Source organism: Gymnodraco acuticeps, unplaced genomic scaffold, assembly GCF_902827175.1.
Source record: "Gymnodraco acuticeps unplaced genomic scaffold, fGymAcu1.1, whole genome shotgun sequence".
NCBI classification, from domain to species: domain Eukaryota; kingdom Metazoa; phylum Chordata; class Actinopteri; order Perciformes; family Bathydraconidae; genus Gymnodraco; species Gymnodraco acuticeps.
In genome coordinates, this window is record NW_022989974.1 from 1,054,555 (window position 1) to 1,081,421 (window position 26,867).

The 26,867-nt window shown below is 42.5% G+C and overlaps 1 protein-coding gene across 1 annotated transcript in view; it reads right to left on the bottom strand.

Annotated features, from left to right (window-relative positions):
• Nucleotides 1–26,867, bottom strand: part of LOC117543101 (metabotropic glutamate receptor 4-like) — a 247,917-nt gene that overhangs the window by 44,602 nt on the left and 176,448 nt on the right. Inside the window, exon 3 of the mRNA XM_034211167.1 lies at nucleotides 23,623–23,839. Coding sequence (XP_034067058.1) covers nucleotides 23,623–23,839 — 217 coding nt within the window. The remainder of the gene's footprint in view (nucleotides 1–23,622; nucleotides 23,840–26,867) is intronic.

The window sequence follows — 26,867 nt, forward strand, 5'->3', positions numbered from 1 at the left end:
TTCTTAGTAGCCTATAGAAAGACAATTATAAAGCAATTAATTACACATTTGAAGGACCTGTAAGCAGCCCTTGTGTGTTTTTGATGTTGATTATTATAGTTATTTATCAAAATTACCTGATAATCATGCAGATTAACAATCAGTGGTGTGTGTAAAACTATTCTGAGTATCTGGGTAGTGATTTAGGTCTCACAAAGCAAACAATTAATACAAACATTAATTTATCGTCACGTTAAGCCAGTGCCAAATCCACAATACATTATCTGTACATAATATAAGGGCAAAGTCATATCTACTGATGCAGGTAGTCGTCCTTTGTTTCTCTCCACAACACTCATCCTATACCACTGTTAACATCTGAGCCACGTCTAAAAAAAACACCTCTAAAAATATCTGTTGCTGAGGAGACTGCGAGCCTCCTCTCTGGTGTTTTTCATTGTCAGTCTCAGTCTCTGCTCTCCTAATAGCTCAGAACACTAATATTGCTTCTCATTGGACCCCCGTGGGACGGACGAGGCTGCCATAAACATTACAAATTCCCTGGCTCTGTGGCCAATGCAGCACATTGTGCTTGCTGAAACGTAGTAAAGCAAAACAAAATACACCCAGGTGGGCATTTTGGGGAAGGTGAAGGTATACAAATAGCATTTTTATTGGGATGCCGTGAGTGGGAATGCTTTTCATTAACTTAGTTTAAAAAATAATTTGTTGCCAGAGTAAGAAGCAGTTGATGCTGATATTTGTATATTATTGAAATGGACTCATTCTCAAGGCTGCAGTGCTCAAAATTGAACAAAATGACTGTAGCAGCAACATCAGTGTAATTTAAGATCTATGTATTTCTGTTGTGATGTTCTCCAGCTCCGAAGTTTGATTGTTTGTGCAAGCTAAGAAATGCCATAAGCCATGTTTTCGCCGTTAGCCTGTTCTAATTTTTATTTAACAACATAACAACGTCAATCAATCAATCAATCAATGTTTATTTATATAGCCCAATATCACAAATGTTACATTTGTCTCAGTGGACTTCACAGTTTGTACAGAATATCAGTATGAAAAAAAGTGTCAATGAGTGCTTAAGCAACAACAACTTGGTGAAAGTATAGCTAGCCCCCATAGCCCCCCCCGTGGTGTTTGCTTTTGCCTGCGCAGCATCTAAGCACCGCATAAGGTAGCTAGTGACAATCAGTTCATAATGAAGAAGGCCTGTTTAAGCTTCACATAGCTTTGAATTAAGATAGCTTTTGACTGCGGTGTTGTTATTTCAATTAATTGATCGTCCAGTATGTAATGTCTGGCTGCTGACCAGCAGTCTAATGTGCAGAGCTGCCTTTACTGTGGTGATCACAGTTGTTTGCATTACACAAATACACTCAGATAAGATCAAAGTAATGCAAATGTTGGATAGCACTACACAGATGAATAATATCCCCCCTCTGATTTATTAAACTGTGTACCAATTGATTTATGCAAATCACTGATCAGAGGCCTGTGATAAACTGGCAAGTCTTCCAATGTTTCTCTGCCTTTCATCCAATGCATGCTGGGACTTGCTTAGGCCCCTGAGAGGGAGAGAAAATGAATTGAATTGATTTATGCCGGAAAAACAAGAGTATAGGTACAATCCTGACCGTCCCTGCAATCAAAATGTTACCGAAAATCAACTCCAGGAAGCACGCTGAGTTTATTGGTACATTATCCACAGATTGTGTTTTTCTCCCACTTATCAGAAATACAGCTGCGGGTGAGTGGGAGTGAAATACTGGGAGGAGAGCGTGTGAAACCGTGGGCTGAAATCATTAGGGAAACTGACCCTGAACAGAAGAGTTCAGTTCGCAGGTTCAGTCGTTCCAACAAAACCCCCTAAAAAGTATTCAGGAGCAGGACACTAAATCCCCCCCATAGCCCCTGAGGCGCTGTCACGGCTCTCACCTCCCTGCTCAGGGCTGAGGGGTTAAAATGAATTGAATTTCGCTCAGGGGAAGAATTACAGAATAATATCCTATTATAATTATTATAGACTGCTGAGCCACAAAGATAGCCCAAACTACCAAATGTGATCCTCTCTGCAATATAAAGAGGATGGCTAAAATGTATTTAGGGTGACCTGCTACTGCATGGAACATGGGGAAAATACTAAATAAATGAAAAATGTATACTAGTAACAGGTATTTTGTACAAGGTATATTGTTTTTTACTTGTACTTGTTTTATGGTGTGGGAGCTGTGCTGTGTGATTTTTTTGTATGTTTGTTTGTTTATGACTGTACAGCACTTTGGTCTGGAGGTTTTAAAGTACTTTATAAATAAAGCTGTATTGAATTTGCATAACAAGTCACTTGAACCAATTGAATGGCTTTCATATTATTAAGATAGAAAATTAATGACCCTAATTTGTTTGTATCATTGTAATTCACCTTTATTATGAAGACCATGTGTCTACCATCTACCAGAACTTTCTCCAATTAAACAAAGATAAAACTGAGGTAATGGTTTTTGGAGCCAAGTCAGAACGTATAAAAGTTAGCGCTGAGCTTCAGTCTGCAATGTTCAAAACAACAGATAAAGCCAGAAATCTAGGTGTAGTCATGGACTCTGACCTGAGTTTCAACAGTCACATTAAAACTGTTACTAAATCAGCCTACTATCACCTAAAGAATACATCTAGGATTAAAAGACTAATGTCACAGCAGGATTTGGAAAAACTTGTCCATGCTTTTATCTTCAGTCGACTCGACTACTGCAATGGTGTCTTCACAGGTCTCACTAAAAAATCTATTAGGAAGCTGCAGCTGATTCAGAACGCCGCTGCTCGAGTCCTCACTAACACTAAGAAAGTGGATCACATTACTCCTGTTCTGAAGTCTTTACACTGGCTTCCTGTGTGTCAAAGAATAGATTTCAAAATACTGCTGCTGGTTTATAAAGCTTTGAATGGTTTAGGCCCAAAATACATTTCTGACCTCCTGCTAAATTATGAACCATCCAGATCTCTCAGGTCTTCAGGGACTGGTCAGCTTTCTGTCCCCAGAGTCAGAACTAAACACGGTAAAGCAGCGTTCAGTTATTATGCTCCAAATATCTGGAACAAACTCCCAGAAACCTGCAGGTCCGCTGCAACTCTGACTACTTTTAAATCCAGGCTGAAGACTTTTCTTTTTGCCGCTGCTTTTAATTGAACTATTCATATCTTAGACTGCACTGTAACCTTTATTCATGTACTTTTTCTTTTAATGTTTAATTGAACTATTCATATCTTAGACTGCACTGTAACCTTTATCCATGTACTTTTTCTTTTAATGTTTAATTGAACTATTCATATCTTAGACTGCACTGAAACTTTTATCCATGTATTTTTTCTTTTAATGTTTCTTTTATTATCTTTTCAATGACTGATTTTAAATGCCTTTTTTCTTAATGTCTTTCATTTTTTTGTAAAGCACTTTGAATTGCCTTGTGTTGAAAAGTGCTATATAAATAAACTTGCCTTGCCTTGCCTTGCCTTACCATTTATAACTCTCAACATTTGATCCAAGACCTACGACGTATTGTGTATTGTATAATATGTGTGTGTAGACAGTGTTTCTTTAAATATGAATTACCTTTCAAACACATGGATGTCTGAGTTCATTGTCTGCATAGTCTGGATTCTTTCTCAGGGACCTGCTGAGTCGACAGGTTGATATCTGAGAGCCGCACTGGGCTGGATCACATGATGAGCCCGGGGTTAACGCGATGTACTGCTGGGGAAATGAGGCTGAACTGTGGATGAATGTGAAGCTGGTGAGAGTCAGGTTTCCCCGCTCAGATGAGACTGAGCTGCAGATAAAGCGTGCTCTCTGTCTGCCTCTGCTAATGTAAATAAGTAGCTAAAGCAGATTAGACTGAGAGACGAGGAAAATACAAGGTCCCGGATTATGTTATGAATTGAAATAGCATTGTATTATGAATAACCATCACATTTGTATCTTATTCCAACCGTGACATTGATGCTGGTATTGTTTTCACCTTGTGAGTCTGTTCATGTTTGTGGTCGCAATATAATTTCAACAGTGCAAAAAGCAAGTCACAAACCTTTAAAGATGTGTATTCAAAATGAAGGTTGTGTTTGAGGATGGTGTGGTCAGAGCCTCAGAATAAGGGGGTAGGAAGTGTAGAAGGGTGATGGTAATTTTCACCTCTCAGTGAATTGTCATTGACATAAAGGAAACCAATCAAGTAAGCCTTCATTATCATTTCTAGTTCTTATTTTTTCTTGAATAACTAGCCCTACACTTCCTCTTTAACTTGTCTCTGCCATGTTGGTGACACAAAGTGGTGCTGTTGGATATTTCCCTATGAGAGATGCAATAGTACATTTAAAAAAATGACAGGAAGCAATTTTCTCGCTCGCTGTGTTGCCGTTTATGATGGGTTTTGAAATGTACTCATGGGGAGATGAGCTGATGTTAATAAGACAAACATCTTCATGGGAATGTGTGAAATTAGATTGGATTGAGAGAAACGGTGATGGCATTGATGCTCTTTCCTATAGGTTTTTTAATCTGTAAGATAAGTATGCTATTAAGAAAATACATTTTCATTAAACTGCTTATTAGGTTTTCGACAGTTTTGGTAATCTTACTAAACTCTTTACATTTCATTGTCATTACATCATTGTTTTTTACTGCTAATAGTCTTAGGGTATTATTATATGTGCCTATGTCTAACCGTTACAGATAACCACTTAACCAATAACTGATTTCAGGTATTAGTCTGTAGCTGTCTCTTCCTCTCCGGTTGAAATTGGGAAAACTCACGTGCTTTTCAGCTCAACATTGCGAAGATAAGAAAAACCTTTTGGTGATGAATTCAGAAATGCCTGTACGTCAGGCTGCTTTTCATGTTTAACTGACAGTTGAACTTAAAAAATTGACTGATTGATGAGCTGTGTTGGCTGAGGTTTTGGATTTGCTGGATTTAAGGAATTCTTTAGGCTGGTCTTATGACTGGTTCGGAAGTTGTCTGAGGATTTGAAAGCCAATGCAGTGAAGTGGCCTGCAGTTAGTGTGATACTGAATGAGAGGGGCTATCTGACCATTACCAAACCATTTAACATTTGAAGGACAGCTTATTTAATACAGAACTTCTGTATGTTGGCTCATTCAGGAAGACAAGTTAAACATTTAGTTTCAATATTTTGGCAGATGAGTTGCTTTACACACAGCTACTGGTAGTGTTTTAAAAGACCCCTTGCACAAAAAGCTGAGGCACTTAATTTGAGACTGACAACTTGCCTTTATTATAATAAATGTAAGGAAAAGGAGCGATAAAGCAATTTTAGTGCTCTGGACTCGCTTGTTTAAATTGAGTGTTATGAACTGCATGGGTCTAATCTTTGGTCTCTGAAACAAAAAATGATCCACTCGAGCTGGTATTGATGACCCAGCTAACAATGTGTGAAAGTATATATGAGAACACAGCAGGGCAGGATGTAGTTACTCTCTGTTCTCAAAGTTGATGGATCAACTCAAAGCATTTGTTGGCATGGCCATTTTCTTAAGCCAAATGGCAACCGGTCCTGGTATTACATCTGTCAGCAACTCTGCTCCCATATCAGCGCTCTGTATGTCCCGGAGCGAAATGGACCCGCTCTCTATTTATCCCCACAGTGCAGGGAGGCTCATGGAGGGCAAGAGGGCAGCAGTGACAGAACATGTGATTTCAACATATTATTAATCCCACTCGGTTCCTTCTACAAATATGAGTTTACTCCACTGCTGAAAAGTATATTATCATTTTGAGGAAGGTTCGGAAAATCTAAAATTGAAATTTCACTAGTTATTTATAAAACTGATAAACTGTGATTGCATACCACACTTTGCATAAATGACTTTTTTTTTACTCAATTAACCAAATTAAAGTAGCACAATCTGAACATAAAAAAAACATACATATATTATTCTCATTCATCATGTTATTTGCTTTTAAGTTTCAACGTCTAGCCTTTAATTTAAAAATTAAACTATGTGGTTTGCACTTTATATCAAAGCAGTTACAATTAAGTTTAAACACTGAACCTCAGCAACAGGTGTCAGGAAATAGCATTGTTAACAATCTGTCAGACAATAGGTAAGATACCACATACAGATATCGTTGTTAGTACAACTGTGTGTTCAAAAGTAAACTTTGAAACAGTTTTGCTGCTAACAGGGAATGAGCACTGTTTATTGACAACCATGACATCACGTTAAAAACTATTATTTCCACTCAGCGGCGTCAGCACAAATTATTTGTCCGAGTCGGCAGGAGTGTGAGAAATCCAACAGCGTCCTATTTCCAGTCGCGGCAAAGTTCTGAGCAGATTTAATAGCAACGATTTTTGTACAAATTTGAAGTGGGGATACACGTTTGATACACAGAAATAAGATGGAGCCTTTTATTTTCTTCTGGAGAGAGTAGTAAGTAATGGTGATATGATTGTCGACGATCAATCAGTTTTGCTTGAGAGCATGTTGTCTTGTTCCCAGATCCAGAATAAAAAAGACCATGAAAACAGGTTCTGGGGCAACTATAAATTAGATTTCAAAATAATTGAATGACATCTTCCTTCTCAGTAAAAATGATTTATAAATCAAAGTCAGGCCTCTGAGCACTGTGAAACAAGCTTTTCTGCTCTGGTAATATGACTTACCTAACAAGCATGGGACTTCCTCTTACCGAGAAAAATCCACATAGCAAATCTCCTAATATGAAAATGTTTAAGCTCAGCTCAAGAGTAAGTATAAAAGTGTATATGGCTCCTGGCAAAGGAAATGTTAACGGTTGCTGTCTAATCAGGCGTAGGCGGCGGTGGGTTAGGAGCGGCTGCAGAAGGCCTTGAGGAGAACATTCTCACGTTGTCAAAGAGCGGCAGAAAACGTCCCTGCAAATACACGTGATGAAAGACTGGCAGCCTCCATCAGACGTCCTGTTACCTTCAGCAGCTCGCATACATTTCTGACATCAGATGAGGGAAATAACGGTTGACAGTCCACATTTAAATCCCTGTGCTTCTTCCCCTGGCACATCACTATAGTTTATTTATCATTGCTTCAAGGGGTGATAAATAGCTTTTTGGCTTTTTACGCCATTCTTCATCTTAAGCTGCTGATTCTGCAGCAGCTACTTCTGTGTGGTCACAATCAAAGCGCTGTAGCAGCAGAAATGGCCGGTGGTGGTGTTTTTTGGCTCCCCACTTCAGTCACTCTGTTTTATAGGGCTTTATGTGACTTTGCTAATTTGGGAATGGTCCTATTATCTGTGGATAATATATTTTATAGTTTTGTTTTTTTAAATGTGAGGATATGATGCTTTTCTCTGTCGTATCTACAAAAAACGGATAATATGGTCTGAAGGCAGTCAGTCACCTAAATAAAGCAGTTCAATTACAACACTTTCGTCCGTTGGCCTTGTTTTACGATTTTTTGCATTTATTAGACAAAATTATGAATTTAATAAAGAGGCAAATAATCAGCTGATGAACTGTTAATGACAAAATCTGTTTATTAGTTTGAGTTCAAATAAGAAAAGCCATTTATGTACTAAAGAGTTTGCGTGGTACCTACTGTAGTATTTTGTCAAATAAATATATATATATATATACAGTATAGTTTACATTCAAATTAAACTTTGGTAACAGGGTTTTTACATGTACAATAAGGCATTTTCCCCCGAGCCAAAAATGTAAATGTTTAAAAGTGTTTAAAAGCCTGATAACAGTTTATCAGCAATGAGGGGATGTCACATTGATGGCAGATGATAATAGTAAGTTACTGAACCAAATACTATTCTCTAAATGTATTTAAATTATACATAACAGATATACTGCCCATTCTGGCTTCTTTAAGGATGTGCTGCCCCATCAGACTGCATCAAGGTTCCCAGCTGCCCCCTGAGCTGCAGCAGGATCCAGCAACGTGAAGGTTCATCCATTTTGTGATGAAGTGTCTTCACCTTCAGTATTGCCTGTGGCCGGCCCCAGGAGCTCCTGAGAGGCAGAGCGGCCTCTCCGGGCAGCAGACAGCCGCTCCAGTACAGTAATGAACAATCCTCAGATCAATGCTCCTCTTGTTGAATTGCTATTGTGCCAAAATATTGTTTTAAAGGCTTATGGCCTCAAAGTGGACCAGGTTAAATATTACTCTAAGTAAATCACAACTTCAGTGTTTTAAATACCAACACATTACATTACATGTTACTTGCTAGACGCTTTTATCTAAAGCGACTTACAAACGACAACACGTTTTGCAGAATACATCACCTTCTGCTTATTTCTTACCACAGCTAATAAACTGTCAAATGAATCATTAGAGAGAATAGCTTTATGTTGAATCAACTAAACCCACAGATGTGAGTTTTGTTCCGAGCGTTACGTTTGTCATGCAGTGTTAGCAAGTCTCTGTGACATTATAGTGATACAGCACATTATGCAAAAATGTGTGTAGCAGAGTCTTGACAATCGTTCTGTCTCTGCACACCTGGAGCTAAAACCCTTCAGTGATTCTCAAACTGTCGAGAGGAACCAAGTTCCAGGTGGTTGCAGTGAACATAAAGCTATCCGTGGACATGTAGACAGTTTCAAAGACATGAAACCATTTGCAAAATGCTGCACACTGCTAATCAAACAAGGTAATGAACAGTGGAAAATGGAAAAGTACTAAAAGAGCAGAGCAGCATGACAATGTAACTGAAGTTGAAATATAAAAAGAGGAATCCAATTAAAATGTTACCGTTTAGCAAATGGCTTTCAGTCAAAACAAAAGTTAAATGTGTATTGTCGTGAAAAGTGCCAGAAGTTTAAATTAGTTACGTTTTCTAGTTTGATTTATTTGATCACAATATGTAGCTAGAAATCATCTTTAACCACAGCTATACAAAAGTGTACAAAAAGCATAAACTAATAATCCTAAAATCTTATAGCCTTAAAATCTGCCAACACAATATTTTCACATGTGTATTTTTTTTTCCGGGAACCAGTGCCTTTATTGACTTAACGGTTGAATGGGCGAGACAGAGGGGATGTCACGCTTCAAATGGTCCCTCAATTTCAACCCCAGTCCTTTGAATTGGGACCGATGCCTACATCAAGTACACACTCATATATATAGCTGTTAAACATGTGAACTTCTCTGGCCTCCGGTGAAATATTCTGCTCACAGCTTCACCTGAATGATTGTTCCGTAGTATGAATAATGTCAGCAGGTGAACAGTGCCGGGGGTAATGGGAGAAATAAGAACGATACAGGTGGTTGCGCAGTCATAATAAATTCACATAACATCTCTATTAACTCTCAGAAGCCCAACACAGTATTCATCAGTACTCAGTGAGGCTGACGCAGGATGAGCAGCTGCCTGAGCCTGACAGGGATTTCCTGTGTTTGACATGTTGAGCCAAGGGGACATGAACTCCTACCCTCCTTCCTCCTTATCCTGCCTCCCTTCCATTTTTTCTGTCTTGCACTCAAAGTACATATATTATATAAGAAAGTACAATAGAGAGAAAACTCTGTTGAAGCTATATATTTGCATACATACCGTATAAATGATGACGGTAATTCTTTCATCATTGCAGAATTAGGCTTGTTTTTCATTCGTATTTTATGCCTCTGTGACTTATTTAATGCTTTAATGTTCAAAAGGAATTACGTTTTGTCCCTTGAGATCACAACAATGGTCCTTAATCTAGACTCCAATGACATAGTCAGTTTAAAAATCCACCAGAGATGCAGAAAACAGTCTTCCTATTTTCTATAAGCCTCTATGAACATTAAAGAGGACATACTATACACATTTTCAGGTTTATATTTGTATTTAGTGCCTCTACTGTGACATGTCTCCATGCTTTAATGTTCAAAAGGCTTTTTATTTTTTTCATACTGCCTGTGCTGCAGCACCTCTTTTCACCCTCCGTCTGAAACCAGAGCCCAGTCTGCTCTGATTGGTTAGCTGGTCGGCTCTGTTGTGATTGATCAACTGCTTAGGGATGTCCCGCCCCTTAGCCTAACATGTGTTCGATGCGCTAACCCAGTGTTTCTCAAACTTTTTCGGACCACTTAACCAATCAAAAAACACTCGCGAACCACCTAACTCCACAAATATCCAAAATCACAGTTTTTCTAGAACAGATTACAAATCGCCTGAAAATGATACAAACAAGTAGCAACATGTGTGATGAAGGTGTTGCGCTGGGCTATATCATGCAATCGAAAGTGAAACTCCATTGCGGAGACATTCCCGCGAGAGTGCGGAAAACTTAAATGTATTTATTTATTTCAAATGTGACATTTTACCAATATACTCACGGACCACTAGGGACCACACTTTGAGAAGCACTGCGCTAACCAATAGAGTATTACATAGTGATGTCACTATGTTATGGAAGTAAACAAAGGAGTCCAATGGAAGCGTTGGATTGTAGCCTTTGCAGACCATTGCCATGTACAAAAACCTATATAACACACTACAGGAAAGGAAACGGTAACAAAGGTTTCCCTATTTGTATTGCCTATACAATACATTTAAAAATACGATCAAAACCTCTGTCACTCAGGTTAACAAGTATTCAAGTCCTTCCTCTTCACATTTCCCTGGTGACAAAGCCATCAGTATGCAACCTTCATTTCTAACATTTGCATGATCTCCTTGTCATCCCTGGGCTGCTGTGTGACATCTCTGCCCTCCTCCTCCTTTTGCTTCAACTGTCATTTAAAAAGATTCATTATGATTTGAAATGATTCATCCAACCCTTTGTTAGTGTCAGTGTACAGACTTGCAACAAAAAAAAGTTAGTGTGTACTTTTAATGCTTTATATTCTAACTGTGTCACCACCTGAGTTCCTAAAATCCGCTAAATTGTATTACAAACACATATTTAATAATAGTAAAGAGTGCTATGTTCACTAGAGGAAAAAACAATACTACTTTTTACAGGGTGATGAGCGTCAGCCTCCATTACTGCAGAGGAGTGTAAGCTCTCTAATAAGGACACTGGAGGCACAGCAGAGAAACAAACAGAGAGAAGGACTGAGGGAGAAAAGGCTTTCGCATCAAGGACAGTCCTGCATTTCAAGGGTGACAACAGCAAGACATCCCACAGACAAAGTGTTTTATCGCTCTTTTCTTGTAATCATTTTCCATAATGACACTCCAGTTTTCGTCCCAAGGGGCGGTTTGATAGATGTCATACAATGGGAATGACCCAAATGAAAGCACAGCTCTCTGAAAACAGCTCTGCATATCGGAGGTGGAACGCTTCGGTGACAGTCCAGCAACCACAGATGAAATTATGTCTGACATATTGATTTGCCATTAGGAAAACTCCCCTGATGATGGCACCATTCGGCATGCCAAAAATTCAGGGGCTGACACACTTTGGAGAGCAATGCCAACAAGTTTTCTATGTGAAGCTCTCATGCTGTAACATTAAACATGTATGCGTCTCTTCCCTCTTCTGTATCATCACAGCTGAGACATATTTTACTGGCTCTGCTATTTCTTTTTCCAGTGTAAATTGACTTAGCTTTTTTCCTCTCACCATGTCATTTTCTACAAATTTCAGTTTGACAATTTCTTACATGGCCTCCTTTGGAAAAGGTGTGAAGCATCCAAAATACTTTGATCAATATACACCCAGTTGGATATGTTAACCTGACAGGACAACATCTTTTACTTTAGTTTACATAGAAATGAATTCTAAAATGAATTTCAGTTTTCAAATGATGCACAATATGCAGTGCACAATCACCATGGTAACAGGAGGCGAGTTGCCTTGTTTGACACCAACATGATTTTACAGTGAGGCAGCTCTGGGAATATCAATGTTGGACTTTCTCTGCATTCTCAGTCTTTATCACCTATTGAATCAATAAAATGACTACGTTAACATGCAGTTACATTATTTCACTCCATAGTGTATCATATTGGGATTTAATGGTCCCCTATTATACTCGATTTCAACAATATATGATAGGTCTCAAAAATATACAAAACATGTCTCTGAAGTGTTTGGCTCGAAATACTAAACAGATCGTGCATGTAGCATGCCGTAATCCATATAGCAAATACTGCTGATTCTGTGTCTGTTGCTTTCAATTTAAAATACACATTGGTGCTCTCGGAGGAGATTCAGATGATAAGGTGGGCGGGTGTTACCTTAGTTAGTTATTGGCTAATGGTTGCCCAACCCAAAAACAGTTGTAATCAGAAAGTTGCCAAATCTGATTAGCTCATTTTCAGACAGGTCTTTATATTATAGATGGATCACCAAATAAATCTCTTAATACACTGGTGACACATATTTATGTATAAAAGACATGAAAAGGTGGATTTTGCACAGTAGGTGACCAACATCATTGACCTAAGTACAGTACCTAATATGAAGTTGACTGATGTGTCGCTACACAGACAAAACAAATCCAAAGACTTTCACTAACTTCCTATAAACCAAAAAATAGCAGCTGTAGCCAAAATGTCCATCCCTTTGGTAGGCAGTTGAAATTTGCAAAACCTTGAGTAAAATAAGTTTTCTTCTCCTCAGAATACAATCTCCTTTAGTACCAAACACTAACTTCCTGCCAGACCTGTTGTGGAAATATTTTCCAAGGCCCATAACTTTGGACCCAGTTATCAGTTCAAACTGTCCTGATTGAGCGCACGCACCTCGTAACCTTGGCTGCTGTGCTCTCAGTGTTCTGTCTCCCTGTTCCTGCCTGTTGACGTCAGCTGATAGAGGTGTTATGATTATATGTTCCTGCCTGTTGACGTCAGCTGATAGAGGTGTTATGATTTTATCTTGTTATGGCAGCAGTTTGATGATGCTGCTCTCGGAACTAGTTAAATACATGGGTCTGAGGTAGAGTTCTTTAGAATTGACGTGGCAACTCTACCGTGAAGTCAGAACCTCTGGCTCTTGGGACTTGTGATGTGAATTCTCCGGCCCGTAACTCCAAATAAACCATCAGTGTTTGACATCAAAGCTCCTGGCTCTTCCCGTGTCTCCTTCCTGAGTCGGTGACTCCCACTGCATTGCTACACAGAAGTTTCCCTTACACAGACAACATACAATACATTTAAACAATAAAATATAGGAAATTATTCCTTATCCCAGACAAATGTTGATTATCAGTAACATTACAAGAAAGTTGAAGGCTGCATTCAGAAAAAATCTAGTTGAAAAAAAACAATTTGGATCGTAATATCACATATGTTGACGCCAATGCATCACAGCATGGTTATATTATAATCTGGTGTACACTGAAAAACAGATTTGAGAAAACTATAGGTTACTTGCGTAACCCCAGTTCTCAGAGTAAGTAACATGAAGTGAGATGTCTCACTATGGATGCGCCTCATCGCGGAGCAAACAGAAGCATCAATCTCATTACGCCAATCCTGATTGGCTGGAGATCTTGACGTCAGCGTCAGGGAAATCACCCCCCTATAAGTAGCTTGCGCCACAACGCATGCGCCATTCAAAATAAGCACCTCTTCTCGCTTCACCATAGCAAGGAGGGCCGTCTGGTGAGACATCTCACTTCATGTTACTCTGAGAACTGGGGTTACGCAAGTAACCTATAGTTCTCATTTCATAAAACACTCCGTTCGATGTCTCACTATGGGAAATTGTAGCTCCCGTATTGCCAGACGAGCTTATCTCGAATATCACCAAACCAACCAGAACTTAACAGGTAGAGCTCTGACTCAACCAGGTGCCCAGCACTGCTTGAGTCACACTGGGAGCAGAACGTCCAGCCTGTTAGGAGGCAGGAACAAAAGTGAGCGGCGAGGACCAGCTCGCCGCTGCACCAATGTCTTTGATGGGAGAATCCTGGACAGAGTCCAGAATGCAGCCAGACTCTGAGTCGAAAGAGCTTGCGGACCCGAGGGTGCCTGCGAACTCTGACTCGTATGAGCCCAAAGCAATTGCTTCCACAGACCAGTGGGAGTAGAGCCGTTGCTTAGTAACAGGCTTGCCCTATAAGGGTTAGCCCAGGACCACAAGGGGTTGGTCATTATGGACAAGCACCCTTGATCTGTCCCTGTACGTGCGTGAAGCACGGGCTGGACACGGGCAAATCCGGCCGCTGTTCCCCGGAGGAATACAGTGGCGGGGAGGATGCCTAATGTCAAATGTGGTACCCGAAACCGACCGCCTTAAGATAAAGGCAGGGTCAGGCTTCAACCACACTCTGTTTGCCCTGGGCGAACTGAGTGCATGAAGACTGTACAGATAGTGCATGAGTGCCACTGGCCCCGCTTGGCAGCTGCCAGGGTCAGCTTCATGTCACACTGTATTCAGATTGTACCACTCACGGGCCAGGCCCATAGAGCCAAGCGCTCTGGGTGTTGGTGTGTGAAAGATCGCCCCCCCCCCGCTTGGGACAGTATGTCCCTGCGTAGTGGGAGCTGCCATGGCTGCCCGCACAGCAGCTGATATATCTCCGCTAGCCAGTACATAGCTGCCAGGTGGGAGCTATCAGGATAAGTGTGTGGCGTTGCTCTCTCACTCTGGCCAGAGTTGGGGGTATCAGAGCCAGGGGTGGGAACGCGTACAGAAGGCCCGGGGGCCAATTGTGCGCGAGTGCATCCCGCCTAACGGTGCATTTAGATCGCGCATCGAAAAGAACAGCTGACACTGAGCGTTGTCTTTCGATGCGAACAGATCCACCGCCGGCTCTGCCGTAACGCACCCACAGCTGGCTCCAAATCCTTGGATGTAGAGTCCAGTCTGCATAAAGTGGTATACCTCTGGACAGTAGATCTGCCCCGAGGTTCCTCACTCCCGGTACGTGCGTCGCTCTCAGAGAGAGGAGAGACGCCTACCGCTTCCATAGGATAAGTTTGCGCGCCAGTGTGTGTAACTGGTGAGAACGCAAAACCCCCTTGGGCGGTTAATATACGATATGTGGTCGTATTGTCTGTACTCACGAAGGACGCGTGATGTCCCCTGAGGAAAGGCAGAAAGCGTTTTAGGGTGAAGAAACCACCGCTAAAGCTCCAGGTAATTTATGTGTGCCCGCTGGAGGTCTCTGCTCCAGAGACCCCCTCACCGGGCGACCTTCATAAATACCTCCCCAACCTGTCAGACATGCGTCCGTGGTGACCACTTTCCGTGAAAGGGACAGCACCCATAGGCACACCCTCGTACTAGAAAAGTCGGGTGCAGCCAGTTGCGGCAGTGCCATTACGCATTTCACAGTAACCATCACTCTCCGCGCGCCATGGCATGATCTGACGAGACATGGTTTTGCGCAGCTGGAAAAGAGCGAGACAAGCTCTGAAGCTTTCACTCTATCCGCTGACAAGCGAGCTGAAAAAGGGCACCGAGTTCAGGTGTAAACCCAGGAAGAGTATAGTCTGCGCGGGGCACAACATGCTCTTCTCTGTGTTTATTATGAAACCCCAGGTTGAGCAGGTGCTTTACGAGGACATTCGTCCTGCGTAACAGCCTCCTGCTCCGACTGTGCGAGAAGCAGCCAGTCGTCCAGGTAGGTCGCCAGGCGAATACCCTGTTGTCTTAACGGGGCTATCGCGGCTTCCGTACATCGTACAAACACCCTTGGACTGAGAGACAGACCGAAGGGAGTACTCTGTATTCATAACAGATCCCCTGAAATGTGAATCTCAGATATTTCCTGTGTGGGTAATATACTGGGATGTGAAAATACGCATCTTTCAGGTCGACTGATGTGAACCAGTCGTCTTAGTCGCACGAGCCGCAGCAGAGATGTGTGAGTGAGCATTCTGAACTTATATCTTCTTAGATATTTGTTCAGAGCCCTCAAATCAAGTATTGGCCGAATTTCCGTTCCCTCCCCGTTTGGGAACGAGGAAGTACTTGGAATAGAAGCCGCCCTGACTCTGCTCGGCGGGTACAATAGATATAGCCCTCTTTTCTAGGAGAGAGAGAATCTCTTTCTCCAGAATATGGGCTGACTCTCCTCGGGCCTGCGAATGCAAAATGCCCGAGAAGCGAGGGGGGGGTGACAGCGAATTGGAGTCTGTAGCCCCGTGTTACTGTCTTGAAAACCCAAGCAGATGATGTGAGCATCTTCCACTGCATGCTCCTTAGAGCCAGTGGAGATGTCACATCTCTTCCCCTCTGAGTCTCTATTTGTTGTGTTATGGGGCCCTCTAGTGTCTGAACACAGTGGTGCCCCCCTTTCGACAATCCCCACCAACACTGCGCATGCGCATGACGGTGGTGCCTTCACAACCCCAGCCAGCACTGCGCATGCGCGTGGCGGTGGTGCTTTTAAAAACCCCAGCCGGCACTGCGCATGCGCGTGACGGTGGTGCCTTCACAGACCCGCCTGTAATCCGCCTTTTGAGAGATGCCGTAGCTGCTCTCAGAAGGGGAACAGTTGACGGGCTGTTTATTGTTTTTCTTTTCATTTTTTCGAGCTGCGCCCTTGGCTCGAAGCCTGGATGCGTCAGCGGAAAATTATTTGTGACAGAAAAATCAATAAGTGTGTGACATGTGTTTATGCGGACTTGAGGATGGTGTTGAGGCATCTCTCGAGGCGGCGGGGGGAACACATTTAGAGCTGGGGAACCGTAGACTTCCAGCTCTGTCACAGAGGGGAGAAGGAGGGGCTGTCGCGCCACTCGCTTCTTCTTCCTCGACTGCTGGCCGAAATTCTGGGTTGGCTGCGTCCTGGGCTGCAGCCGGAACCGGAGATTTTCTAGGCCAGCTCGCCCTCGTCCCCTGCCTGGGCTGGGGACTCGGGGCGGACTGCGACCTCTGCGCTTTCGGTATTTTTAACCGAGCAGGGTTCGCAGCTTGGACGAAGGACTGCTGCTGCGAGGCAGCGGCTGGGCCCTTCGAGGGAGGCAGAGTGGAGGGCCTCGTCCTCCTTCTTTTTCGCACTCGCATCTGCTTTGCATGGAGGCAAGAGCGGAGCCGAAAATCCCCTCGGGAACGATGGGCATGTCAAGCACATCCTCTTTTTCCCGGTCTGGGAGATTGGTGAGGTTGAGCCATCTAGCTCTTTCCTGCACCACCATGATCCCCATTGTTTTGCCCGTGGCCTGGACGGCGCAGCGTTGGACACAGGAGACAAATGTCTGTGACCGCGGCCAACTCGTCCAGAACGGCCGGTCCAGGATTACTCGACATATCCTCACAGAGCTCCGCTTGGTATGCGGTTAGCAGTGAGGAAACGTTCAGAGCCCTGGCGGACAACGCTGCTGCTCTGTAGGACCGTTCCGTCATGGTTGACTGGAAACGATCCACCTTCGCTGGCAGCGTTGGGTTCCTGCCTGGTGACGGGCCCATCCTCGGTAGGAGGTGGGTTGCCACCAGCAGTTCCATCGGCGGTATGCGGAGCAGGCCGAGCCTCTTCATACCGTCGCAGTCTAGGAGGAGGCACCCTGGATTGGGGCCTTGTTGGTAAAGGGTCGGTCCCTCCACGAGACCGACACCTCATCCAACATCTCCGGGAAGACCGGGAGGAGTTGCCTCCTTGTCCTTGTTGCTTGGGGAGAATGTTTCCCCCTCGTAACGGGACCTGGCGGTCTCCTTGACCCCTTCGGGCCACGGGATGTCTAGCCTGGACGCAGCGCGCTCACACGCGGCCTGCAGGTCCCTGCTCAGACAGGGCGAAGCTGGTGTGCTATCGCCCGGGAGAGCAGCCATCGCTCCCGGCTTTGCTGTTTGAGCCGATGACATGAAGATATATTCTTCTTGCTCATTCGAATCAGACAGGAGGGACTCAGAGGCGTCCTCTTTGTCCCCCATGTAGTCTAATTCCAGGACATTCCCCCGCGGGTGAGACCATGGTGAGGTCTCGCCGGGAGCTCCCGCCTGGTGAGGCGTGGGGCTCCGTTCCCGCGTCTCTTGCCGCCACCGGGTCCCGGCCTGACACGGCGTGGGATCCCGGTTCCGCAGCTGCCGCTGTTAGTGAGCCCCATACCGACATAGTGAGGGGCTCAGTCTCTGCAGCAGACGCCCCCGTGTCTTGATTGCCAACGGCGAATCAGTGGACATGAGGGAGTCCTGTTCCACAAGCTAGCTTGGTGTGCTAGCCGTCGGTGGAGGCTCTTTCGGGATGAAAAGGGCGCAATGCCCGCACGAGCCGGGGTTGTCGATAGCCTCCTGGGCGTGTTTCAGGCCCGAGGCAGGACGGGCAGACCTGGTGTGAGTCTGTGCCTGCCTATCTTCAACCCGCAGCCGCATGACCGAGCCTTCGAGTCCCTGACTCCTCTGGTGTGAGGGGGAGAGGCGTCCATCTTGTTCGCCTCGTGGCGTGGAGAGGACCCGCTCGTAACAGGTACGTCGTTGAGAGAAAAAGTGTTACCAACCCGTCCTAATCCGGAGAAAAAGGGGACGGTGTGGGTCCTTGTTCTCAAATAATATTGACTGGTGTGTCAATATACTTCTAATCCTTTTCTCCTCCGTGAGAGAGAAAAAGAAAAGCGTCCTCGCTACCGTGGTGTCGGTAGTAAGGGGAAGCTAGCTAGCAACGGGTGCGTAGCTAGCTTGAGAAAAATCAAAACCTTACCTTACTTTCCGGGGAAAGAACGGCGAGGTCGATTTTAATACTAACTGGCGTTAGTATTACCGTCTTCTTGCGAAGCAGAAGGAGTAGCCGGCGAGCGCCGTCGACCGAAATGGTTATATTTGGGGTTCAGTCTGTGGACCGTTAAGCTTGTCCGGCTACTATAGAGATGTGCTCTGAAGCGAGAAGAGGTGTTTGAATGGCGCATGCGTTGTGGCGCAAGCTACTTATAGGGGGGTGATTTCCCTGACGCTGACGTCAAGATCTCCAGCCAATCAGGATTGGCGTAATGAGATTGATGCTTCTGTTTGCTCCGCAATGAGGCGCATCCCATAGTGAGACATCGAACGGAGTGTTATGAATGAGAACTGAGTTTAGGAGCCTCATACATGGCTAAGTACAGTAAGTCTGGTTATTGATGAATGTGAAAAGACTAAACAACTGAAAGAGACTCTGAAGATTTATGGTGTTCGGAGAAAAAGAGAAGACATTTTGTCAGAAGCACCATCTGGATTATCAGAAGTCTGTCAGGAACATATTGTCTTCACTTTGAGTTTAAACATTGATGGTTACACATCATCACTGACATCAGAGGATGCTGTGAGTGGAATTTAGTGGGAACAAAAATGTCATTCATCTTTAAAACATCAAACAAATCCTTTAAGTAATCTTAACCCTGTGGTAGACTTAATGGACGAAAGGCTCATCCCACAGAAACATGACAGACCCTCTCCATTGTCTTAATTGTTTTTCTCGCTCTTCTCAGCTGCACTTCATGCTTGCTCTCACTGAAACACTAAAGGTTATTTTCAACCTCCTCTGAGATATCGACTGCCCTAGTGTCAAACTGTTTCCACTTCGCGGTACCGATACTCAAGTCATACCAGTCTGATCAAATACTGAGTTTCCACTTTCAGTTTTCACTTGAAAGCCCAGGGTTTAGGGGACACATGATTCGCTATACGGCTGGAACGTGTGTCATCTACCATTTAAAACAAATCCTCAGCACCCTATAATTAATATACCTCACACATGAGGTATTATACGATTCTAAAAATCTTTATTTGACCTAAATAAATTGGATTCCCTTTATCATGCATTCTCCCTTGAAAAAGAGATCTATGATCTCAATGGGACCAATCTGGATAAATAAAGGTTACAAACAAACAATCATGAAGCAAATGTACAGGCAGTAAAACCGAATGGGTTTTTGAAATGCCGGACTACTTTTGATGTTTTGATCATTCTTTTTTTTGTATTAGACTGTGAAACATTTTTATATTTGTCCTCTAGTCTAGCTCACCCTAAATATAACCGTTTAACTGCAGTGTGCCTTTAAAAGAAGCCAAATGATATTAAAAAGCCATAAAATTAACTTATGACTGCAGGCAACACAATTGAATCTTACCACAGATAAACCAGCTTCAGTTTGTTGATGTTAGAACCTTATAGGCAAACGGTATGGTATAACACCGAAATCTCTTTAGGCCTCTGATGACCTTGAGAACAAATAAATGACCAATTTAAAAAAAGTCCTTCAAGTATATCGCTTTAAATACCTAAAGATTCATACAGGCATACAAACAAACATGCATACACAAATGAAAACACAAGATGCTATAAAATGGTTAAGAAAAGCAAAACATACAAAACAAAACTTATAACAGAAAGCAGTAAAAGCTAGTCATGACTTAAATGAGTAACACTTCTTGTGCAAGGAAATATAAACATAAATAATATTGAAGTTACTTTTCATTCTTTATCTATTTTAGGAGCATTCAATTAGTCATGGAACAAATGCTGTTTTCGCTTTCCGTCTGTATCAAAAATGTTAATAATCATTGTCACACTTTATTTTTACAAACAGCATAAATTGAGCAAACATACATAAATAATCATTTGGTTTGACAAAGCCTAAACAATCTACTTATTCTGCTTCAACAAACCCAAATCTGCTGTTCAAAGCTAAAACCATTTTCCATACAGTATATAAAGCGGCACATTGAATCAGCCTCTGTGACATTATGTGGGTGAGACTGATGCTCAGTATACGGCCTATAGCTGCTTAATGGGATAGAACATTTGGCCAGTTCTGATCTGGCTGTTTCATTATGTGAGCACTGAGCAGAATGCTGCAGAAGCCATTTAGCAGCCAGAATACCTGTGGCTTTGGTTTTGACAGAGCTGCCTGCCTGTCATATAATCAATCACAGCCCGAATTGGAAAAAAAAGCACAGGGGAATCAAACAATGGCGCCACACGTACTGTAGCAAACAGACATCTGTAAATGTTTAGCAACCATCACTCTAGTCATCAGATGTAAAGGAACTGAAGGGAGAAAGTCTTAACAGATGTTTGTCAACATTTTTGTTTACAAGCAGGCAGTGAAGAGTGTTGACAGTTTTTTTGCATGACATGTTGTCTCCGGCAGTGTGGTGTTTCAGACAAGTGGCAGAGAAATTTGAGAAAGTGTTCATAAAATGTAAAAAGTCTTTCCTCTGTTCCACCCCGTGTGCGAACATGTTCCAAACTTGAAGCCTTATCTTGACACTGCTTTAATCTTTGTGACATTTCTGTCATCAAACCAGGCAGAGATGAGACTGGTGTAATTTACATACTCAGGCTGAGGCTTCAGTCAAACATGCCCGAGAGCCATACTAATGTATTTCAACACGAGGCTATAATGAGATTACAGACCTTCACCATCATTTAATTATTATTTCTTTGGTCGTCAGAATCTGCAGGAAACTGATTGATTTTGCATTTAAAGGGGCCCTATTTACAGTAAAGGGGCTTTTTCGGGTTTTCCATTTCCTCAAGTGTGTAATGTTTGAGTGCATGTAAATGGTAATAATAAGCTTAGGGTCAAATCACACTCACACTCCTTAGTTTACTTCCGTAACATAGTAAAATCACTATTTAACACTTGCGCTTCTATTGGTTAGCGCTCCAACACATTGTGCATTATAGGATAAGGGGCAGGACATCTCTAAGCGGTTGACCAATCACAACAGAGCCAGTCAGCTAACCAATCAGAGCAGACTGGGCTCTGGTTTCAGACAGAGGGTGTCAGGAGGTGCTGCAGCACAGGCAGTATAAGAAAAATAAAGACCTTTTTGAACATTAAAGCATGGAGACATGTCCCAGTAGACTAGAGGCACAAAATACAAATATGAACCTGAGCATAAGCATAAGAGGGCCCCTTTAAATAAAGAGAGTACATGAGGATGTTTACCTTTCAGAGACATCTTTGGTATCATTAGGACCCTTTATGCATTATATCATATTATAATGCCCTACTACTACAGTTAGTTAAAGTAGAGATACAGCAATCTGACTTTTTAAGTTATGATGGAAAGACATGGGAATTATACTAATTATACTTAAATATATGCGCAAGAGTAGGCCTTAATCAGCATTTGTCTCAGTATCTTTAGATGTGGACAAACAATTATGTTTTTGTTTAAAAAGACAGAGAGAGAAAGCTCTGTTGCGTTGGGTTTTGAGTCCTTTTTACATGGGTAGGCAAATGGGCAACTGAGCCGGGCAGACTGGAGGTCTCTCTGCAGGAGGAATCTGCTGCTGGTGCTTCTCCGGGATGACTGATGATGGGCATCAGCTTAGAGCTGGCAGAGAGAAAGGGACGCAGTGGCACAGAGAGTACTGGGCATGTCGGTAGTGATTACGACATGCCCCTTCAGAAAGGGTCAGAGGTCAGACTGAGCGTGTTCCAGCAGCTCCCTGCACCAAACCCTCTATATTCCCAACACTGAACAATCATCCTTTTGTTGCTACTGGCCAATCCGGCAGCCTTACTCTCACACTGTCACTGCTTTTCAATAATTGACAATCAAATGAAATAAGCATTATGTCTGCTGTCTGCACTTGTGTGTGTCAGATGTAAATCTTCCCTGGAGTCAAGATTTGAGAGTGCAAAGTCAGATTGCATATAATTTACACCACAGCATCAATCATGGCCAAAGGTCTCTGTTTTATAAGACATACAGTTGCAGTAAACTTGTCTTCACATTGTGTAACAGTGAAGCATATACAAACTATTATTAATGTTGTGTTTGCTCCGAAAGAGCTGGTTTTATAATGCAAGACAAACTCAATTAAGACTAGCCTTTGCTTCACAGGGCTAATTAGCTTTTATTACAACAGAAGTGTTGCTAGCTTTAGATAAAAACAATAACTTAATACTACAAATGTCTTCTTTTTTTTAATCCTCAGTGTCGTAGTCTCAAAAAACAGATAAGGAAGTTTGACAATGGTCAACAGGGTACAATTCAAACTCGACCAATGTTTGTCCTTTAAAAGTGAAGCTTATGATATTGGTGATTCAAGTCCCACATGTTAGACTGTACAAGTTATCATTGTGTCTATACCTTCATCTATGTAGCATTTAGTTTGACTGATTTCCAAGCAATTTGATAGAACTAATACAGCAAAGAAAGCACTTTTTCCGATTGACCTGATAGTTTCTATTATGTGTTGCAGCTTTATATGATTCCTAAGACCGCACTAAAACAATGGTTAACTACTTAAGCTGTTTCTTCATATTGAGTTAATTCAAAAATAATGGATTTGTTAGCCTCTAATGTCTAAGTACCATGATTTACACATCACTTACGCAACCTCTAGATGCCTCCTCTACAGGTATGATTCAAATAAGACATTATGTTTATGATATTAGAGTTTGAACTTGTTCATCAGGGTAGGTGAAATGTGTCTTTTCTGCATCTGATTGCATTTATCCGTGTGACAAAGTATAAGTTTCGTCTTTGCACTAAGAGCACAGCAGGCCGAACAATTAGACTGAGAGCTCAAGTGCTGACCAAGGTTTTCTTCTTGTGTTTCCTTGGCAGCGCAGTTAGGGTTGTAACCTTTGTGGATACTTTAAGAATTACACAGCTTATCGTTGTCCTATTTGTGCAGGTTTAGCAGCTATGCAATGTTTTAGTGTTTTCGCCTATACATTTCTCGTTCGATCACAAGAACACTCTCATTGGTTCTCAAAATGAGATTCACATCGCTATAACTATCATCACATTATTCTGAACAAACTCTAGGATTCTTGTAGGTAGGTTTGAAGAAAGACTCACCATCCTCCCGAGACTTTTGGATAAAAGCGTCCACTCCACTTTCTCCATAGTTTCCCTCAGAGGCCACAGTGGAGACGTAGTTCCAGCGCATGGCTTTGACGATGTCCACCATGGCCTGGGCCTGGTAGGTGTCCGGGGGCACCACCCGGGAGAAGAAGTCGTAGCGGGTGTTGTCACTTAGCTCTGGAGCTGTGGAGGCGTAGCTGACCTGAGGGATCTGCAGGAGAAGAAGGTGATGTGGTTACACACTGGGAATTACAAATAAACGTTGTGTTAATGATTACATGTTCAGAATGATAGTACCTTGCTGTTTCATGTACATACAATGATGATAATATAACACATACATGTAACATCTGCTGAAATCTGAACTGCTCCATGGTTGTTAATTAGCCTCGATGGTTGGCACATTGTTGCTTTAAATAGTCCGGATGATCACAGGCTGAGCAGCAGCTGAAGTATACTTTCCACACCAGTCAGGCAACACTAATCTGCTCAGGATTTCACACTTGTTTCAAACATAATGTGAGAGGTATTTGGTGTTGAAAACATGAAAGCACAAGATGATCTGCCTCCGGAGCTGCAATAATACCCTGTGTTCTTGTCAGAAATCACAAAGACGTTATTGTTTAATAGGAAAGTCTAGAAACCATAAATATCAAATAACCTTAGTGTGTTACCTATTACTTTGAATACAAAGGGAACCAAAAAGGTAAAATGTTGCAGAATAGGTTGGAAATAATAGAAGTTAAGCTTATTGAACCTGCCTTCAGTTCAATAAATACATTTATTTACTTGCTGTTATCAAATGATAAATAAATAAGATTTATAAGTACAGTCCATTTATCAAAGGTTTTACCATTCTTAGTTTTACTATAAAAGTATTTTAGGAGTTGCCTCCTACAAGAGCTTCTAGTTCGTACTGTATGTAATCTCAATGTTTGCTTTCTCAAGATAATGGATTTATAGATTTTAAAGCTTGTAAGATGTTCTTATGGCTTCTGTGCTGCTCAGTTTGGAAGTTGACTGAGCAGATTGTATACGTGTTTCATGGTTAAACTTCAATTACAGACACACATTTTTTTGTCCTAATTCTCCAGGGTTGATGAATTCAGGCCGTAGACGTAGAAGTCAGAGTCGCGGCTGCTTTAAACCAGAATAGAGTTTGACGGAGTATGAGTCAGGGGGAGAAAATCTTGTAATGTGCGTGACCCAGCGCAGTATTAGAGTGGAATACTTGTCCTGAAGCCACTTCTGCTTTGTAGGACTTATTAAACCAAGAAATCATGTATATTTTTTACAATAGAGGACAAAAAAGAAAGAAAAAGAACATAATGTTTGCAAAAGAAAATGTAGCTTGGGAGTATTCCTTTGTTTTTGGAATCATGGGAACTTTTCCAAAGATATACCGATCCAACTCTTATTATGCTATCAAAGATAAATATGGAGGACAGGGTGGTTGACTCTGCCCGTTCATTTCATGACTCACACTTAAATGAAATGGTGCCTATCCTTTTCAAATACTGTTTGTCATGGCAGCTCAGCGGTGCTCTTGGAATTTGGGAAAATGTTGTCACCTTTGAGCATCCCTGCTGAGATGGAGGGATGTGCGGACAGATAGATAAGCTTACTATGGTACTGAAAAACAGTTACAAAACCTACAGCATGAATTAGTTACAGATAATAATATGTATCCCCATGATGCTGCTGCTTTTTATATATCTTAATTAAAAGATAAACCCTTTATATGTTTGAGGAAAAGCTATCATACATCCAACAATGCTACATAAAAGTTAACCACAGTCTTCGTTTAGGATAAGTTAAGGTGGACCTTTATTGATCCCTGTAGGGACATTCTGGTGTTATAGCAGCAATAGAATAAGACAGAAACACAGATGGAACACATGGGAAATCAAGAATACAAATGAAATAAAAAACAATAAACATGTAGTTATAGTATGAGTAGAAAAACTAAAATCCATCCATCGCGGGGGTAGCAGTTCCAGCAGAGAGCCCCAAACTTTCTTTTCCCTGGCGACATCAACCAGCTCTGACTGGGGGATCCCAAGGCGCTCCCAGGCCAGCGAAGAGATATAATCCCTCCACCTGGTCCTAGGTCTACCCCTTGGTCTCTTCCCAGCTGGACGTGCCTGGAACACCTCCCTAGGGAGGCGCCCAGGTGGCATCCTAACTAGGTGCCCGAACCACCTCAACTGGCTCCTTTCGATGCGAAGGAGGAGCGGCTCAACTCCGAGTCCCTCCCTGATGACCGAACTTCTCACCTTATCCCTAAGGGAGACACCAGCCACCCTGCGGAGAAAACCCATCTCGGCCGCTTGTATCCGCGATCTCGTTCTTTCGGTCATGACCCATCGTTCATGACCATAGGTGAGGGTAGGAACGAAAATGGCCCGGTAGACAGAGAGCTTTGCCTTCTGGCTCAGCTCCCTTTTCGTCACAACGGTGCGGTAAAGCGACTGCAGTACCGCTCCCGCTGCTCCGATTCTCCGGCCCATCTCACGCTCCATTGTTCCCTCACTCGAGAACAAGACCCCGAGATACTTGAACTCCTTCACTTGGGGTAAGGACTCATTCCCTACTTGAAGTGGACAGTCCATCGGTTTCCTGCTGAGAACCATGGCCTCAGATTTGGAGGTGCTGATCCTCAAAAAAAAAACTAAAATGACATGAGATAAACAGGTGACTGTACATATATACAGTTATGTATAAAGGTTAAATATATCTATCCATTTAGATGTGCAGGTAGCATGAGCAGGGGCGGCGGGTACTGTAGGCTAGGGAAGGCTAAGCCTTCCCAAATATTTTTGTCACTGCATCCTGGTAAAATAAAAATATAATGTAGCCTATAATGTTTGTGTCTTTGACATTAGCGCTGTCAAAGACACTTGTGCCCTGTACTACGAAGCCAGTTCAACAGACCCTGGATATGTTTGAGTTATCTTAACTAACCCTAACAAACGAGATCTCGCTAAGCGGTCCTACGACGCTGGTTATCAACTCGATAAATCAAGCATGGGTTTCTCTCTCCAGCTGAAAGCGTTCACGTGAAAGGGGCGGGGTTAGAAACATTTGACCAATCACAAACAGGGACAAGTCAGAGCCGTATCTGGGACAAGTGTACTGACAGCGCAGTGTCATACTTCATTAATGAAAAGTAAACTAATATTAGACAAATATGAACTTTAAACGTCCATGACTTAAACATATAATCCAGGATACAAGCC